The sequence below is a fragment of the Rhamphochromis longiceps genome, linkage group LG19, assembly GCF_057381845.1.
Source record: "Rhamphochromis longiceps isolate RC_006_pf linkage group LG19, R_longiceps_female_GT1.1, whole genome shotgun sequence".
NCBI lineage: Eukaryota > Metazoa > Chordata > Actinopteri > Cichliformes > Cichlidae > Rhamphochromis > Rhamphochromis longiceps.
The window spans coordinates 27,466,520-27,487,139 of NC_140575.1; the positions used below are offsets into that span (position 1 = coordinate 27,466,520).

Sequence of the window (20,620 nt, forward strand, 5' to 3'; positions counted from 1 at the left end):
AAGTAGTCTAGCTGCACATATGCCCACAAAAACACCCCAGTGCTTTTATAGTCCTGCCTTTCACCCCAAATACAGCAGGGGATTTCATCATCACCGTAGTCTTTAAGGTTTTGTCAAAATAAAAATAAAAACATCTCTCCGGGTGGTTTTTAATCAGAAGTGTTTTTCATTCCACATTCTGCATACACATCACTTTTCTTATTCCCTTTTCTTCTCTCTGGCTCTGATATGACATTTCCTTTCACACTGCATCAAAGAAAGACAACCAGAGAACTAAAAAAATATGCCATCATCTGTCAAAGCATTGCCAAGTTCTCCCAGAGTCCTGCCAGTCAACAGCAGAGCATTGAAGTGCAGAAGCTTGTGATCTTTATTCAGTATATATAGTAGAAACATCCTTATCCTTGTTTATAGGGAAAAATCTAATGTGTAAATAGTTTCCCCTGTTTTGTAACGCCTATGCTTATTTTACCTCAGTTAATGATACAGAAAGCATCATTGTAGTTGTCTTTAAAAGGCCCCTAAATGATTTTTAAAGCAGTTTTTTTAATTAATCTGCATCTACATACATAGTCCACCGTAAGAATAAGAAGAAAGAATGCCATCCTGTGGAAAAACATACTGTTCCCTTACTACTTCCATAGGAAATAAAGTAGAAGCCAGGTGCTGTTAATCAGATGAGTTAATGATCAGGAAGTGCGACCACCTCAGTAAAAGCCCAAGAGCTACTACTAAAAGTGACGTGGCAGCATGACGTCTGGCACAATGCTCTCTATAAAGATGGGACCAAAGTGGAGAAGTTTGGCTATAATGCAGAGCGCCATGTTTGGTGAAAACTAAAGAAAGCATATCAGCATGGTGGTGGAGGCGTAATGATTTGGGCTCGCTTTGCAGCCACTGGACCTGAGGAGCTTACAGTCAATGCGTCGACCAGTATTCTAGAGTCAAACAAGAAGCCATCTTTGTCAGATGACATACAAGCCATGCAACAATGATCCCAAGCATACCAGCACCAGAATGGCTGAAAAAGAAAAGAAGCAAGGTGTTGCAATGGCCCAGTCAAAGATTGAAAGATTGAAAGGCTGCAGTGGCACCTTAAGAGAACTGTCCTTAAATAAAAGCCTGCAGACCTTAAAGAGCGGAAGCAGTATTAATATATCAGTCCCTAACAATGAAGTGAGAGACTGATAAAGTTGCACAGAAAACTGTTATTTCAACTTATTGGTGCTAAAAGCGGTTCTGCAACTAAATGTGATAATTAAGCCGGTTAAGGATTTGTTATAAAAATTTAAAACGGTCCCCTACTGTGAACCACCAGATGGTGGTAGAATAAATTACCTAAAATAATATGCCTTGAAGTCTGCAATCAATTTCCCAACACACATCTTTATTAAGTAAATAAACATACAGCAAAAAATATAGAACCATGCATCAGACAGACAAACGTGACATTTAAACAACAGGCCTGTTATTCCTGGAACAGGGCTGGAGGTAGGACAGGACAGAACCACTTCAGCCTCGTCATTCAAGGTCAAAACATTCTATAAATATAACAACAACTTAAACTAGATAAAAAATATTCATATTGTAACAACTGTGTATGAAGTATCTCCTTTTCTACGTTGCGCCCACAACAAAAATACCATTTATATTCTCATTTCCTCTGCACAGTGGTTAAATGTAATTTCAAACCTTTTTCACTGCTAAGACCTAAACAGTCTACCAAATAAGAGTAAAAAAAATGTCAGTGACCTGTATGGTGCAGTTTTAGCTTCACAAATATGACAATGTCAGAATATTTCAAACAGCCTTAAGCCGGTTCTCAGATGTGCGGGAGTGAGAGACGCATAGCTTTCGAAAATAAAATCTGTCAGTGATGATTTGAGGGCAAAGTTGAGCTTCCGTAAATTACCTTCTCTCTAGCGCTGTTCCTCTCGGCTCTGCAGAGCTACACAGACAGTAAGAAATCCTGGCGTGCATAGATGTTGGAACATTGTCATTTTGTACTCTTCTATACTGGAATAGCAAATGGTAGTATGATTGTTGGGCAGCAGGACAATCTCTCTGCAGTTGTTCATTTAACATAAGGCAGTATTTTATAATAAGGTCTTTGACACTTTCTATGTCTGTATATACACAAGCTTTGTCCATTTCACAGTGTTTACTGACCATGCTGGTTGAAAACAACACACTGACTGTACATGTTTGTGTTTAGTCACTCTTTACTACCTTTTCAGTGCACTTACCCATCCACCTTTTCTTGTGCATACGTTTCAGAACTTCCACCAAGGCCTGGACAATTTTCCAATTAACTCTCCCCTTAAAGTAGTAGAACCAACAGTGTCGTTTTGCTTTTGTGTATATAGTACCAAAAGTGTTAAAAGTTGGCACATCAGTAGAAATTTTTCAGAATTTCATGTCAGCAAAATCCAGTGATGATCAACATCGAAAAACGTGACTTAATCTGTCTCCTAAAACCTGTGTATGTATATATATTATCTGACAGGAAGAGCATACGCTGTAACAGTAGTGCATACATACAGTGACAATACAGCAGATATACAGTATGTACACAGTTGTTAGATGCTGTAAAGGAGACCTTTCTGTCCACTGGACAGGATTAAGGCAATTTCACAAGTGTCTTGGTTTTTACGGTAACCGCTGTGCAGTATGACTGCTGATGTCATCTTATTTTTGTACAAATATATGAAAAATTTCCAGTTGGGTAAAATGAATGACTTATACCTGCTGCTTTGTTTGAGTTATAGTACTGTGCAAAAGACATGAGCCACCCTTCTACTGACACCATTTCTGATTAGGCGTCAGTTTCCGGTGGATGGGTCAACGTAAAGCCCAGATGCATCTCCCAGGTCCCATGTAAGGTCTTTGGATTTTTTTTTTTTTGAAGTTGGTTCAATTGCTGTCAATGGGAATCATCTTGTTGATGCCAAAATACTATTTTTTTTAATCTGTCAGACTGTGTTATCGTTAGCATTTTTCATAGACTTACCTGAAAAAATGGGAACAAATGATCTGTTTTTTGCAACAGGCCTCTAGTAACAGAGTGCCTGAAAATATAATTTAAAATTGGTTCTGTGCTAAGTTGTCTGTTATGTGTCGACACAACACTGCTTCATCCCTTTTGTGAGATGCTTTTTTATTATCATTGAATGATTCGGTGAGGTAAAATAACTGGACTGAAAATGAATGAAAAAAGCAACTAAATGTCCAAAGAAAAACTTTGGAAGACCTTCAGAAAACCTAGAAAACTATTACTCAAAACAACATTTAAAAAAAATAACAAGAAAGAGACAAAACATAAAAAAAGGTGGCTGGAGACTTTTGCACAATACTGTACGTCTGTGTAATAGGTTTTACTGAATGGGTACCTGGTTATATTTGTGTATTTCCTCTCATAATAATTATTTAAAAATATATTTGTATATTTTATAGCTGACAAATGTAGGCAATTTAGGGTTCTTATTAAGAAGTGTGGGATTACTCTATTAGCTATATAAATCTTGCTATGAAATATCATATGGCCTTGAAATAAATATATATTATTTAAATCTCTTATTTAGCCAGTTGGAGAATATTTCCTTCTGGTAAGGGTTGCCTACAGATAATGTCTCTTTGAAAAACAGTTTAGCTGGAAATGTTTTTTCCACCTTATTCATATGCATTACACAACATGCATTTGTGTAAGTGAAAGTAAATTGTTTTAACAGTTTGCAGTCAGCGCAGCCTGCCTAAACCTAATGGATAACCTCTCGCAAACATGCAGAATTAAGTCACCTCATTAAACACACTTCATTTTCAGCACTTGTATATATTAGAGCAAGAATTAATGATCTTTTGCTGGTTTTACTAACAGTACTTAAAAAAAGAGTGAATAGCACAGTATCTTTGTGTTGTAGAGAGAATGTGGTTTTATCCTGGTGCCTCTAAATATCGCCATCACTTAAACAAAAACATACTGACTAGCATGTCTCAGGTCGATAAATACACTGACGTACAATAGAGAAAAAGGTTGCAGACTGCGTGAAACGTGCCGTGGCTAAGATACATAAAACAACATCGGAACACCCCATCACACCAAGTATGTGTTTGCTGCAGGGAGAGATACAGAACAGTACAGAAAGTTAGGACTCGTTATCATCGTCATCATCATGCATAAAATAAAAATCGCTTTCTCCACTCAGTTCAGCAGCGTACCGTATTGCTGTGCCTTGGTCAAACTGTCCTTTCTCGTCAGTCCTGTACTGCCAAACTTTTGGTATCTTGCAGAAGTCTTCTTTGGGAGCGCGGGGCCGATGCTGAGAGCAGAGCTGGAGCTCGGGCGGGGCCGGACGCTCGGCCTGGGGGTGGGGTAGTGTTGAAGACTTGAGGCTTCAAGTGAGCTTTGGTGTAAGGAATCAGCCGAACTGTCTGCGCTCAGATTCACGTAGTCCTTCTTTGCGCTGCTTGCCGCTGTCGCTCCCCCGCTGCTCTCCTTGTCTTTAGAGCTCCCTGAGAGGAACAAACTGCTCTCAGAGTCCTGACTGTCATCCTTGGCTCTATACAGCACAGAAGTTTTCTCCTGCTTGCGATGCTCTTTTGGCTTGGGACTGCGGCTGGGAGAGGAGGAACTCATGGGAAAGCACTGCTCCAGCACCCGACTGTGGAAGACGTCATCTCCTTCTTGGAAGCTGCTGTAGAGAGACCCTTTGACTTTACTGGAGGGGCCCATGGCAAAGTGGCGTTCAGAGAAACTGTATGGAGAAACCCGCCCTGTAATGTTGCGATAAGAAGATGAGAAGGTGTTGATGTCTTCCACGCTGAGCTGTCTCCAGCGGCTGCTCAGGTCATCCTCGGAGACCTGGACATCACCCTGGCTGTCAAGGGTTCCTCCATGAGCCTGGCCCAGTCCAATTGTAGACCCCATGCTGTGAGAGGAGGCCAGACGAGGAGTGCTGGAGTGGAATGGTTCACTGAAACATGACGCTGTCCTTGTGTAGGCTGGTGAGGGGCCCTTCTGGGGGCTCCTTTGGGTTGCCATGTGCTGGATGCTGTGGGACTTGGGGAAGCTTGATCTGTCTTTATCATAGGAGGAAATACTTTTGTGCTCATAGTCTCCACTACTACCTTCTCGCCAGTCCATGTAGAGACCCTGGTGGGAAGAAGATAAGGTGCTGCTGCCAGTGCGCCCACATCCTCCACTAACTCCTCCCTTTTCATCTGATGCAAGACTAAAACTGGAGTAGGAACTGGACACTGGGAGACTCCCAGTGCCGAACTCATCGTGGTGACGGAAGGAGGATGGGGGTTCATGGTGGGAAAAACTTCCAGAGTGGAAAGCATCTTCATCGGGGTTGCTGTCAACAGAGTTCTGAGCGTGAAGCTGAAGCAGGCCAGTGCCATGAAGGTCGACACTTTGTCTGCGCTCGGTGTCCTGCCATCGTTCAGGACAGTAGAGCGCCGTGTCGCTGCAGTACAGGTCAGATGTCTTATAAGAAAGGCGCCGGTTCAGATGATCAGTGCTTCCTGTTCCTGTCAGAAAGTCTCCATCCTGTGCCTGCGGGCTGGGTGAACGCGTTACAGGGCAACTGCTTCCAGGCTCTGGCTTTTCCAGGACCTTGGCAATTATGGCTGTGGGCACAGCGTCTGGATAATTTGAGTGACACATTGCCATGGTGACGCCACTACTCTGATTATGTTTTTCCATGAGGGAACTGATGCGTTCCTGGAAATCCAGTGGCAGCTGAGGCATGGAAGAGAAATACAAAGAGAGACAAAAGAAGCTGGATAAAGACAGGAAACTACAACCCAAAACAGCAAAACAAATGTTTTTGAAAAGTTGTGACAGTTGCTGAGCTTGTATTCAGCAAAGCTCTTTAAAAATGAATAAGTTCTTCAAGAGCCTTTTTAGCTGAATACTGAATGTATTTTTAAATGCCATTTCTTACTTTTCTGTAGGTCTAGGTGCAAAAATTCTCCTTTGATTTAGACCAGTATATGTGTCTCAGGGGGGAAATGTTTACATTCTCATTCATCCATGCATGGTAGTATTGAGGGCAACTGGTCGTTTTTTTAGGTTTCTGAAGACTTTTGCCTCTCATCCAAGAGGCTTCTTCAGTTCTATTACAACTAGTGGAGGATCCAAGGTATTTAACCACTAGCAGGGGCTGTACCCTTGGAAGTGGCCCTAAGGGTTGGTGACCAACTATTAGTCATAAAAGTCATCACATGAAATAAGGTGTGAAGAAATGCTTATGAAGTAAAACCTGGTACTCTCCACCAGCCATTTGATAAATGAAACCTCTTAAATGAGAGGTGAATGTCTTCATGAACCTAAAGAAGTCGAGTTGGAGGTAGATGCCCTGTCTGACCTGAATTCCTCTCCTGATAACACAAAGAAACTGTGCTACCTTTAATAACTTTCTAAACAACCTTTATTTAGTTATGTGTTACAGAGTCCACAACTTAATTATACAGACATAAGTATTTCTTCTTTCCTTCCTGCTTTCTTCCATCTGTTTCTCAGCCTGTCATCTTTCTCCTTTTCTTGCTGTGTCTCTCTCTCTCACACACACACAGACAGACACATAATCTCTTTGATTGGCTCCAGTTTGAGAAAAATGTTCCTGTCAATTACAGACTGGCTCTTTGTGCCTATTAAAGCTGGTCAGGGTCAGCAGGAACTGTTCCCGACACACTGAGCTCTCTTTCTACCCTTTCTTTATCCTTTCATCTTTCTCCTCTTGCACCACTGCCTTCTCAACCAAAAGACTCTCATTCCCCCCATCTCTCTTTTTTTTTCTTTTAGTGTGTCTTTTTATTTCTCTTTCTACCATCAAACAACATTGGTTCCACAGGGAAGGGCTTAGATTCAAATTAAACCAGTTCTCTGGGTCTCCAGCTGGGTATTGGAAAAAAATAGATAAAATTCTGACTTAGCTTTGTTAAGAAATAGAAGCTCGCCTCGGCATAAAATAATCTGCATCTTTTAAGTCGGGGCTATTTTTAGCAGCTGTTGACTCTCCCAGAGGGAATAGAGATGGAAAGTAGGTGAGGCTGTGGGGGGAGAGTGCAAGATAATATACAGTGTGTGCTCCAAGTAAGTCAGCTCAGCATTAGTTGCTATCTGAGGCAGATCTTAATTAACAGTCACATAGTTGTGCAGTGTTAAGCAACGTGACAGCGAACACATCTGCAGGTCTTCTTTTATTACAATAAGTGGATTAATATCATATCGTGGAGCTGGTTACTTAAAAGACTAGAAATTCACCCCTTGTTCCTAAACTCCATATTTCCTGCTTCACAATGGAGATAAAACATTTCAAATTAAATGTTAGTTTTACTAGCAATAAGACACACTCCATAGCTTCTTTAGTTAATCTTGGTAAATCTGTTACATATCTAAACTGGGGGAAATAGTTAAACTTAGCACCAAAAAAAGTACATTTGTGTTTGGTCAATTATTTCTTTGTTGTAACAATGTTTCTTGGCAATAAATCTCACACTGTTGTAAATCCTGTTTATTTTTCCTTAAATGGTGCCGAGAAAAATGTGAGAAAAATGCAGACTTAAGTATACGGGCTTGTCTGGCCAACAGCTTATTCTACTATTGACTCTTTTTTTGAGCTTCTGGTACCCCAGGCGCTGACAATCAGGTGCCTGATTAGTGTCACCTGTGAACTACAACGGTCAGCTGTTTTCAGATTAGGAGTGAGTCCTAGTACCACCACCAAATTGAAGGTCAGGGTCCATATAACAGGGAGTGTCAGAGACCAGCTGCAAAGTGGGCGTCCCACAGCATTGTGTGACGACGCTGGTAATGAGTATGAGAAGGTTTTCCAAGCTGTTGTGTATGTGTGTGGTTCTTCCACAAGCTACTGAGGCCCCTATTTATTAAATTAATAAATTGTTAAATTGTCAGACCTCCAATCCAATAAGTGACGCCAAACAAAAGTCAGTAGCAGACTGACACTTTGTTAATGATTTGAAGCAGTCAGGATTTTCACTATTTTAAGTACACGCCTGTAAGGTCCGCCTGCTCAGGAAACACATGCACAGACCTTTCCTAAGTTTGTCAGTGTACATTTAAATTATTTTAAATGTGTTCTTTAGTGGATATTCTGTCTTTCTCTATTAGAATGGAAAAAAAAATAAAATAAAACAATTTTATTATTTATTTTGTTTATATTTAGCAGCGGAGCAGGTAATTGGACAGTAGTTCTTTAGTTTCATTGGGCAAACTAAGCCCTTAGGTCTCTTATTTCTAGAAGAATCTCTTGGCTGACAAAATCCCCCAAAGCAGAATTTTTACTGTTTCCAGTCAGCTTAGATCAAAACATGTCTAAATGTTACTCTAAATATGCACAGCAGCTATAGTGCTTCAAAACTGAGGCCAATACTACATGCTCCAGTCACAAACATATTCCCCAGCTGATGCCATTTAGAAGAGTGCAAATGAAAGAGAAGGCAATGTTTGTGGATTGAAGTGTAGCACTAATTACCCTCACTAATGCAGTACAGTATTGCCTGTGTTAATGCATGCAATACTAATGTACTTCTGTGAAAGATTCCTAGATGATTCATGTTTTCTATAGAAAAACATACTTGACATGCATATTTAAGTTTAACAGCCATATCTGAATCAGTTTCTGGCAGCTATATGCAATTAGTGTTATTGCATTGTGGCTACAGTGCTGCTGTTCAGCAAAGATTAGATGAGCTCCCTATTAACCAGTGGACTCAATTTCCTGCCCTAAAGTCCTAAATGTGTTTGTTTAAAGAAAAGCATAAAACATCCCCTTTTCAGAGTTTTAACAAGCTGAATTCATTATTGCTCTATTTCATTTATATCAATGGGTTTTTAGTGATGCAAGTAGTCTGTAGGTAGTGCTTCACTTAATTATGAGCCCAGGTCTACAGATTTTTTTCCCTTTCTTTTGTGCCTCAGGCACCTCAAGCCAGCCTTTCATTCATTTATTATGCACAGCTAAGATGCACACAGATGGTACTTCAGACAGCAGACCTTCATCAGTCTGAGAGGAGAGGCCATGAGCGCTGTGGCTCCTTCTTATTGTGAAAACCACTCAAGAAGGCTTTTAATGGTACACCAACACAATATCATAAACTTTGCTTCATTAGAAGAAAAATACATTTAATTTCCTCTTTATTAGTACAAGTAAATGAAACCATCTCAAGCTTACTCGTGGCTGATGTAGTTATGTCCATTAGCCTCAGAGCTGTATGTTGGATTTAAGCTGATGAGTTAAGGTTTCACACAATGCTTGGAAATGTTTTAATGCTTTAAACTAACATTATGTATTATTAGATGTTGGCAATAATATTTGTGAAAGAAAGGAGCTAATGCTGTTTGAAAGTAAATTTTGGTGGAGAAATCCCGACATGGCAGGAGTTACCAAAGTGTGTCCATAGTGTTAAGTAGAATACACTAAAGCAGCATCAGCAGTACGTTTCAAATGCTCGACTAGTGTGTCCTTGTATACTGAATTCAGATGTAGCACTTTCTAAAAGACTTTATTCAAGCAAAGCATTTTGTACAACATGCTGCTTGAATGAAAAATGAAAACTTAAACCGCATTAAATAATAAATAGTAAAGACCCAACTATGTTATTTTATTAATACACTTTATAAAGTTCTCAGATGTAAACACTGCAATTTCCTGCCGCTCGTCTAGACTAACCTTGTTTGGAGTGTAATTTAAATAAACAACCCCTATGGAAAAGAAATAGTAAAAACTTATATGTGATTACTCATGAAAGTGGCCACTTTCTCATTACTTTCATACATTGTTTTAGTAAGTATCCAAAACATACAAGTTTCATTATATAATTTTTCAAGGGATCTTATATCTGTTTTCACTCTTATATGCTTTTCATACAAGTTTCACACAAGACAGATACAAACTTTATAAGATTTATATATATCTTTTCCATATGGGAAAACATCTTTGCTTAAATGGTCGGCGTCGAATTTTAAAGCTGAACTTTTTTTTTTTTTTTTACTGCCGCACAAACCTAAACCTGCACTGATGTAGCTGCAGCAGGCAGTGCTGGTGAGCTCACCTCAGACATCTTATGTGCTCTGTAGTGAGACTTGGAGCACTGCAGCAGCTGGGCTGCCAGATTGCAGTCTTTCCTGTACAGGTCCTGAAAAAAAAGCAAAAAGATTATTCCCATTCACTTAAAACACACACACACACACACACACACACACACACACACACACACACACACACACACACACACACACACACACACACACACACACACAGGGTTTTCTTTGGCATCTTGATAACTAAAGCATGCTGTGAGTGAGGAGTGTTATGAGTTTAAACCATCCCTGAGTAAAACCTTTAATACGTTAGATTACAGCCTTCTAATTGTGCTTTATAATTATGGGAGATGTCTGAGGGGGGAATCAGGAGAGTGTGCAACAATACAGCTGAACATAAAAATATATGTTACCAAGAAGCATATATATGCATCTTGGTTACATAATTTCACTGGGTAGTTTGCAGAATCTTTACAATACCAGCAAACTTTTCTTTAGACATATCTGCCCTGTGCAGACTGTGCTAATTTTATTAGAGTTGTCTGAAACAGCACATTAACTTATCTGCACCTTCCAGCCAAGGAAGCAAGTACAGCATTATTCATCTCTTTACCCATGCTTTCTTTCTGAAAAGAATGGTTATTAAATTTTTGCTCAAATTTCAGAGCACCGTGAGGGTGGTCTACTGGCACAACAGATGCCTGGTTTCATTGTTTTCTTCGTTTACTGTGCATGCATGTGTTAGTGTGGGCGGTTAACTGGTTTTAGAAGGTTTTCTTTTCGTCTCCCTCCTCTGTTAAACCTGTCCACTTATAAAGGTCAGTTCATGCTGCACTGTAGCTTTCCTGTTGCTCTTTAATAGCACAACCCTGACATTTTCCCCCCATAACATCAAAGCCCTCTCTTTGACAGTCTCAACTCCCCCACCAGTTAACAGTGGCTGCTTTTTGAATCTTTTTTTCCCCTGTTTTGGTGAAAAGAGACATTTGAAGTCCCTGTAGTTTTTCGGGACAGTTCAAATAGACCTTTGAGACCTTTGGTGATGTCTTAGTTAATATGAACTGTGTGGTGTGTCTCTCCTGGGAGTGCCAGCTGACAGCTTTGTTGCTCCAGCTGGTTGTGAGGCAGACTTTGTGATGTCTTATGATCAGTTCTTTATGTACACTATATTAATAATCTCTGAATGTGTGAATTGAGTAGATTCTTTCCTTCAAGTTGTTGTGAAATTAGAGCCATTTACTTTCACAGTCATTATCTTTGTAGGTAATTTATTACATTTGAACAGTCTTTGGGGATCATCAACATCTTGATGCCCTCTTTTGCCTGTCAATGTGTAGGATATGTAACAACTTCTACAGTACTGTGCAAAAGTCTTGAGCCCCGCCTTATTTCTTTATGCTTTGCTTCTTAATAGACACACCTTTTTGTAATGTTTAAAGTGGTCCTGAAGTGTACTTCTCCAGGTTTCCTGAAGGTCTTTCAATTTTAGAAGAATATTTTTTGTTTTTTTAAGTCACTTGACACTGACCTATGAAGCATTCAAGCATAAAATACCCTAAGACAAGCCTAAGGCCTCAGTTCCTAATTTATAATTCAAGGGACAAACCAGCATTGTTTGCACATAACAGACAACTTAGTGTATTTGGACACTTTACTAGCAGCCTATTGCAAAAATACATAATTTGTTTCTATTTCTGTAGTTGGCTCTTTCAAAAATGCCAAGAGATAACACAGCTTGACACATAAATGATATTTTTACACCAACCACCAACCAAAAACCCTATCCACTGCAGATGAACAGGATCATGTCCTTAAATACCATGTATTTACCATGCTCGTGTATGTACCATGTACTATGTTAAAGCCTGTTAGAATTGTGAAAACTCAAGTTTTTGCCTTATACTGTATTTCCATGTATGTTTGTACATTTTTTAATAAACTGCTGGACCTGTTTTCCATTTTCCTTGCAAAATATCAAGACATGAGGGGTAATTCAGGACAATTGCAAACTGCTGTAGATTAAACGGCTTCATCAGTTAAGTGTAAAGCAAACACACAATTCATTTGTAGTGTGTTTTGTGGCAGTGGGTCTCAGGCACTGTGACCCACTGACACAACTGTGAGGTTTTATTTTATTTCTTTGTGTTTTGAGCAGAAAATTTGACAGTTGATCTCCAGAGGAAATGTCTGCCTCACGGCTGGCACTGCTGGGACAAATTCTGAAACCTACTCAAAATGAACCTCGTCTCTAATCACCTCCGCTGGATGTTGGAGGGGAGGATTGTAAGAGGGCTCTATAGCTCAGAAGTGCTAAAAATTTGCCATAGAGCGGTAAGAGAAAATCTAACTCATCCTAGAGCCCCTCCACAAGAAAAAAACAGTAAAATCACTTCAAAGAAAAGCGAGGCACCAAATTTCCACATGCCGTTGAGCTCAGGTCTATGCAGCTGTGGATTCAACCTCTGCCAGCCCCGAGGATGCCCATTGATTTCAGTTCTATCACTATAAAACATCCAGTGGCTTAGAGTTAATTCCTCTATCTGCTGTGACACCTTGAAGCACAAATATTGAGGATGTTGCAGAAATACAGTGAGTGTGACTTCCAGTTTGACATGAGGAAGTGCTCTCCTCAGAAAGAGTTGATTTTTATCTTCCAAAACCAACTGTTGTTTTGGTGCTAACAAGGCACCAAGTAAGTAAGGAATGAAGGCAGCTGCCCCAGGGCATCAAGTCTCTGTGCCCTGGATTTCCTGGGCTACTGTGCCTGCAGGCAAAATATAATCTGGGCAAGCAATCATACCAAAAAGTTCAGAAACTGTCCAAATAACCTAGCTTCAGGTATATTCCCAGTGCTGACAAGAGGTGTTATGGGGAACTTACATTATATAGATGGAGTAGCTTTAAGTACTCACATTGTCCTCTCTGAGTTTATTAATGGTGATCTTCGCCTCCATGAGATGATTGTTGAGAACAATGATTTCCCGGCTGAGGGCTCTCTTTTCCTCCTCGTGGTGCTGTGACTAGAGTGTAAGAGAAAGAATGGACAAGTTAAAAGAGAAACTGGAGAAAAACAGAAGGAAAAAACCCCAAGGATGACAGAGTGGATGATAAGATGAGGGGCAGGAAGTGAGGGTTAGAGAAAAGAGATAACGAAAGAGATGAGAGAACCAAAGTTGGAGGAGCAACAGAGGTAAAACAAGATTATAAAGGAGCACAAGAAAAATGAAAGGGGGAAAGTCATAAGTCACTGTCAGCGTGAAGCTGGCGCTAGCACCAGGACTTAATTAAAAGAAGATTACACTTGCCAGAGCTCATATCATATCAATTACTCTGGGAGTAAGAGAAAGAAGCATGGAGGGGAAGCGAGCGAAAGATGAGAAAAATAAAGTGGGTGCAAGAAAGACAAATGAAACACTCCATTTCCAGTGATTACTGTCAAAGAAGTGCAAAATGACCTGTAGTGACATTTGAACCACACTAACAGCCGAGTTTAATGATGGCTTCTATGTCTCTCTCTCTCTCTCTCTCTCTCTCTCTCTCTCTCTCTCTCTCTCTCTCTCTCTCTCTCTCTCTCTCTCTCTCTCTCTCTCTCTCTTTGTGTCTGTCCAGTCAGCTCAGCAGCTGTTGGCCACTTAATCCACCAGCTTGCCACAGATATCACCCCTAATGATTTTGGTGGCCTGATCGCTCATCTAATATAATCGAAATTCCTTTATTTGCACGTCTAAACTGTAAAAATAGGAAATAATTCATTCTTGCTAAATTGGCGTGTGACAATCATTATTCTCAGCCAACAGGCCAGTCGTAACAACGCCATGATCTTTTATAAAGATTATGACCTGTGTGAGAGTATCGTGGGATCAGGTTCTTTAGCTCCACAAACTAAATGCATCTCATAACAAACAATGATTCTGGCATGCAGTTAAGACTTCAGCCTCCAGGGGGCAGTATAGGGTTCTTTTGGCTTAGAAATTATGTTTTGTTTTTCTTATTCACATGTGTCACACTGGCATACACACATACACAAAGTTGTAACTGTGAAACCTGTCACACAGCACCAGCTGTCAAATGATACACTCACTTGGCCTCCCACCCTTTTTTCCCTCCCTCCTTCTAATCTCCCAATGGTGGTGATTGTTTTGAAATACAGAGGTGCAGCGCCAATCTAATAGGTGGCAATTAATGTCAGTTTAAGCAATAGAGCAGCATTGATATTCAAATCCAATTCTGTTACGGTCTCATTAATCAGCTGTCGAGACAAGCGCCTCCCCGCTGTTCTTTCTCCAGCTCATTACTCCTGCCTCCAGCTCGTTCTCACTATGTGGATGACCACATTAGGTACATTTTTAAGCTCAGATATTTAATTTGTCGCTTTCCTTTCTTTGTTAAAGTGATGTTGTGTTGGCTCAGAGACAATCTCCAGCTCAGATGTTAATATGACTGGTGTTGTGGTTTTACACATGGCTGCTTTTTATTTTTTATTTTAAGAGTGACTCTGGACTTTAAAAACTGCACAATCGGCCTCATTTTGCAATACGTGACTTTTTAATGCGACTTTTTTTTTGCTGTTTTCCAGCTGTGCAACAAGCTGCAAGCAACTTTAGTAATCAGCTGGAGTTGTGTGTGTGCACCCCCAGTGAAAGCTCTGGCATTTACTAAGTTTGGTTTAGACTCCACCAGCTACTAGTGCCTGACTCCATCTGTGCTCCCTGTAATGTTGCGCTTTGGGCATGTAGAATAGAAGGTGTTTATCAGAAGGCCTTTTCATTGAATTCAGCTGCCTAATGCATTTGTAAATTATGACGACTAGAGCAGCAAAGTAGAGATAAAAGGCAGCAGCCACACTGTGGGAAGCTTTATAGTTAAGTGATAATTCTGTGTGTGCGTGTTTATCACTTGTACATCAGTAATTTGATTCAGTGTTAGTACAGAAATATTGATTAGTGCATCTTTCAAACCCGTCTAATCGATTGACCGGAGGCTCGAGTGTATCTGCACTGTGATAAATGTTGTAATAAAGAGTAGAAAAAATGAATCAGCGCAGCTTTAATGTTAGTTAGAATTCAAGCCTGTTTCATTTACTACATATAACCCAATAGAACAGGAACACAGCCGCTATCATCGGCATTAAAAGGCATCTTTAATTTGCGATTCTTCTTAATGATCTTTGGGTCTTCTATTGCATTTTTGCTGAAAATTATAGGAAAACAGGGCACAGAGTCTGCTTAGAGACAAAAGAGACAGAGGGCATTCTTAACTGTATAGTCATCATTGATCTTGTGCTGTATTTTAGAGAGAAGAGGAAAATGGGTTTTTATTTTCAGAGTTCTAGCCAGCAGAATTTCAGCTGTGCACACTGATTTTTGCTATCTCCAGCAGTCACTTTGTGTTGGATACACATGGCGTTCTTATCTATTGGTACCACACAAACAAGGAAACTGCATCAAGGAGAATTAATATGCATATTCTGACAATCTTATCTTATTGATTGACCCAGAGGAGTAGGGAAGATATTGTTTCCCACCCTAATGCATTGCACAGAATTAAAGCATCTCTTTTTGTCTTTCAAGTTTCTTCCAATCATTCACAGGAATGGTTGACCATTAGTGGTCAAGTTTAAGGGTTTGTTCAGACGTCATCTTAAATGACTCCTTTAACAAAGTTATCTCCTCTCCCAGTTGGATACGTAATGGAACAAATCAAAAACTAAACTCACGGGGCACGCTTCAATTATTGATCAGGTGAATTGAGTGCACAGTGTATAAAATGAGGAAAAAGTGTTTTTCTAAGACACCCCGGTTTGTTTTATGTATTCTGCTGGAGATTCTGTCTCCAATTATTGATCAGGTGAATTGAGTGCACAGTGTATAAAATGAGGAAAAAGTGTTTTTCTAAGACACCCCGGTTTGTTTTATGTATTCTGCTGGAGATTCTGTCTCCAATTATTGATCAGGTGAATTGAGTGCACAGTGTATAAAATGAGGAAAAAGTGTTTTTCTAAGACACCCCGGTTTGTTTTATGTATTCTGCTGGAGATTCTGTCTCTTCGCTGGGCAACAAATGAAGCCTGAGTCCCATGAGATGCAATTACTGAGGACTTCGGTTCACAGAGGAGAGCAGAAAACTCTGCTCCATTTTAAATACATCCTTATTTTAAGAGGGAAAAGGAAAGAAACAAAGTAGATTTCTAACCTCATTAAAGAGGATTTTGAAATCAAGACACCAAAGATAACCACCACCCTGCTAAAAGCAGATTCTGTATGTAGCGAACACTTATAGGTAGAAGGAGATCTAAGAAGTTGTTCAATGGATACAATTAAAGCAGAAGTAAATCTCTGGGTGATCCAAATTGATTATGTTAAGATGAACTTGCCATGTGAAACAAACAATATTTATAGGAGGAAATAAGCCTCAGTTTCAGTCAGCATTTCAAAGACAAGGAGTTATTTTTAAATTGTTTCCTGTAGAACTGAAAAACCACCTAGCTTGGCGTATGTGGGTAATCCATCATGATACAAATTTACTTGACTATATTTTGGAAGTGTTCCAGGTGATGTGGAGGGGGATTTGTGGGCTACACTGCTGGGAAATCAAACCTTACCTATTATAAGAAAATACAGTGTACATAGAAAAACTAAAAATCCCTCCATGCAATTTCTTCCACTTATCCAATTCAGGGTTACGTTGGGCCGGAGCCCAGAGACCACCAATCATGCTCACATTCGTACCTATAGCCAATTTAGAATCACCAATTAATTAATGTGCATTGTGCATGTCTTTGGACCGTGGGAGAAAACTGGAATACCCGGAGAAAACATACAAAACTCCATACAGAAGGCTCCAGCCAACCGGTGGAGTCTAACCCAGCGGATTCTTGCTCTGAAGAAACCACTGTGCCACCCAATATGTAATAAAAATGTGCTGAAAATACTTCAAAAATTCAGGACCTGTATCCTGAAACTGTGTCTGCTGAAAAATAGATGTTTTAGAACACAGGAGCTTTATTGCTAAGATGAATGAGTCTTATTCTTATCATTTTATTTTACTGTCCATTCTGTGCTTCTCTCTTCCAGAATCAGTAGTAAATGGTGAAATGCATCAAAACTGTCTGGTTTCACTTTGATGCTGCTCTCCTACATGTAATTTTCACATTTTATTCAAGAGTTATGATTAATGGCTGTGGTGTTAATGGCACTAATTAGTGCACTGCAGACAGAGCATGGCTCTGCTCCCTGAAGGGCACAGAGTAACCCATACAGGCAGGTATAACACTCAGAATCGACATGCTTTCTCAACCACCAGGACTATTATTCATCTGCTTCCTTTTACATGGTGAAACGTAATAATAATAATAATAATAATAATATTAATAATAATAGAAAGAAATCTCTCTAAATCAGGCATCTGTATGCACTGATCTTAAAAGAGATCACACTACACACCTTTTTGAAAAGTGTGACTCAATTTACACCATGAAGCACAGAAAATAACCAACCTTAAAAACTCTGTGATGGTTAGCTGACTGACTATCAACTACGTGACACCTCACAGTCATGTCTCCTCCAGCAGATTTCTGCTAACATCTTTGTCATGATGTTGATTAGTTATGGCATGTAGCACAAAGTTTTATTGTAGGGAAAAAAACTGCAAGGAGAGTAATTTGAAAGTCAGTACTGATAAAGTAGAATGTGGAGGTCCCAAAAGAGCGAGAAACCGTTTGTCAGCAAATAAGTTGGGGTGCAGATTGTGAAGTGCTATACAGAGTCACATAAACTGGGCTGGACTGAGTGATAAACTGAGAGCTCAAAAGGTGGAGTGGTGAGAGAAATACTGAAGTATAAGTATTAAACTAGTGGCATCAAAATATATTGTTTTAAGTACCACAAGTAGAAGAACCCATAAGCATTACCACCTATTTTGTTTTAATGTTATACCGTAATTGTCTTAATAGCTGGTCATTTTCAACTCAAGACTGATAAAATTGTGGTCCCCACTGGTCCCTTTATTAAGTACACCTTGGACCCTGTTTGCCTTCAGATTAGCTTTTTCTTCTTCATGGCATAGAGTCAACAAGGTGATGGAAACATTCATCAGAGATATTGGTCCACGGTGACACGACAGCATCATAACCTGTGATGTGAACCTCTCGTTCCACCGCATCCCGTTCAGATGACAGATGACTGTGAACTCATTGTCATGTTCAAGAAACCAGTCTGAGATTATTCAAGCCTTATGACATGGCATGCTATCTTCTTGGAAGCAGCCATCAGATGAAAGGTACACTGTGGTCATAAAGTGGATTTTGCAATATTTGCCTCTGAGATGTAATGAAGTAGAAATATTTACATCCTGCAGTGAGAAAAACCGAGACTGAGGTGATAAACAACGCACTGATAGAAAGCAATTATGGTTTAATGTTTTTACCTTTAGATTACTTATTATTTTAGTTGCTTTTACTTCCTGTAAAACTGAAGCTTTAATGCTCTGTGAATATAGTAAACGGTGGCTTTTTTATGTAAGTATTTATTTATTTAAGTCAAACTACAAAAGACCTTTTTGTTTTGGGATGACAGTTACAGATGAAGAAGATGTAATCTCTGTTAGGAGTAAGACCTCAATTTCCTGTCAGTTTGTCAACGGAGAAAAGAGAAACAAGACTTTCAGCACTACGGAGAGCTCCTTAACAATTCCAGCACTATAATCCAGGATCATCCAACCAAATAAATAAAAGAAAAAGTACTCCACTTAAATAATATATATCATATAAAAACCTATATAAAAGCCTATTATCCAGTTATAAGTACTGGCAGTATTTTGAAGTCTACATTTCTTGTAGTTATTGTTTGTTCAGTATTTAGTCTGAATTTTAAAACTTTCCTCTGTTCTGAAGTCTGAGGGATATTTTGGGTAACACAGGCAAAAGCTTACTTGACTAACAATTGTATGCAAATATGTATTTTCTGCTTGCACCAGCACTGCCTGGGAGAGCCTCAAAGATTAATTTGAATTCCTACTAAACAGTCTAACAGTCACCAAGCTATAACTCATCTAACGCGAGGACTGTCAAAGCTATATTTCAGCAATGTCCTTCTTGATCCACGCTGGCTACAACTACTGAGCACAGCTATACCAATGTCATCACAGCCTACAACTTGCCAGTTCTTCCAGGTGTTAATCACTTGCTTTGCTCTTTATGAATTAGTTTTAGTCATCATTGTTTTTCAGTTGACCTTGCCATTTCAGGCTTCTCAGAACTTTTAATTACGTGTCTGATCTGACTGGAACTGCTTTAGTCACTGCCTGCCTGGTCTGTCTTCTACAAAGGAATATATTCCCCCCTTGAAATGCCATTGCATGACATGACATCAAAAGAAATAGCAATCCCAATAGGCCCTGTCTCAGAAAAAAAAAATCCCAATACTGTCTCCTGCCATGAAGACCGATTTGCTACACCAAGGCCCTCTGCTTGAAAGACAATGCCTTTGAAAAGAGTTTCACATGAGCAGAATGCATTGATGTGTGTGACTGTATGATGGAAACACACTGAAGGCATTTATGCTGTTCATGGCAGAAGTGTGACAAAGCAATAACTATTAGATCCAAACATCAGCAGTAATAGACTGCATATCATGTGGGACAGATGTTGGTGTAAGTGGCTATCTACTGAATATACAGCACTGTATTTCATGATTGCTCTGATTTATTACAGTTTTCACATCTCACTGATCCACTACCACGCATGACTAAACCTCCATTATCTGCCACAACCAATACCATTCACTGTAGCTTCTGCTTATTATAATCATTAAAAACAAATATGTTGTTGTTTGGCTATTTCTGCATATCTGCTAACATACCACTGGCCACATATTAAATAGGCGTAAACACGAGATGCCTTTTTTGGGGGGAAATTACAATACTGTGCAAAAGTCTTAATCCACCTCTCATTTCTTTAATGTTTGCTGAGAAAATGGAAAATAAATGCAGTGATTCATTGAAACATATTGAAATACAACATTGAAATGCAGCCTCATAATTCCATCACTTTTGACAACACACCAGGAACCACTGACTGAAATGCAGACCCAAACCCTGAAATAGTCTCCACCTTGTTTTATATCTATAAAACAAGGTGGAGACTATTTCATGGTTTGGCTGTAAACACTCAAAAATACATATTGAGAACCATTTGATTAAAAAAAAAAATAGGATTCATAATTTTCAGATTTTCAGTCCAGTAGTCCAGTTTTTGTTTTTTTTGGTTTTTTTTGCAATTTTGCATAACTCAGCATTTTATCCATGTTTCCCTTCCTTTAAGAATGGTTTCTTTACAGCCATCCTTCCACTGAGACCAGTTCTAACGAGGCTTTGGTGAACAGAAGGTGGATCACCTGAAGGTGAATCCAGGACTTGACTTTTAGATACTGTTCATCTGTAGGAGATAATTGTTATTTTGACAGCTTCTTCTCTTGTCCTTTGTTTCCAAAAGTTACTTCAAATTTTTGAAGTACACCATGAAGTACACAGCACACCATGTTTTTGGTGTGCCTGTTT

The 20,620-nt window shown here is 39.5% G+C and overlaps 1 protein-coding gene across 2 annotated transcripts in view; it reads right to left on the reverse strand.

Moving 5' to 3' along the window:
• Positions 1–246: 246 nt before the first annotated feature.
• Positions 247–20,620, reverse strand: part of begain (brain-enriched guanylate kinase-associated) — a 64,196-nt gene continuing 43,822 nt past the window's right edge. For both annotated transcript variants that reach the window (XM_085390701.1, XM_085390702.1), the window contains 3 exons: positions 12,979–13,086; positions 10,078–10,161; positions 247–5,740 (listed from right to left, as the gene is read on the reverse strand). In XM_085390701.1, coding sequence (XP_085246827.1) covers positions 4,199–5,740; positions 10,078–10,161; positions 12,979–13,086 — 1,734 coding nt within the window. In that variant the 3' untranslated portion in view covers positions 247–4,198. The remainder of the gene's footprint in view (positions 5,741–10,077; positions 10,162–12,978; positions 13,087–20,620) is intronic.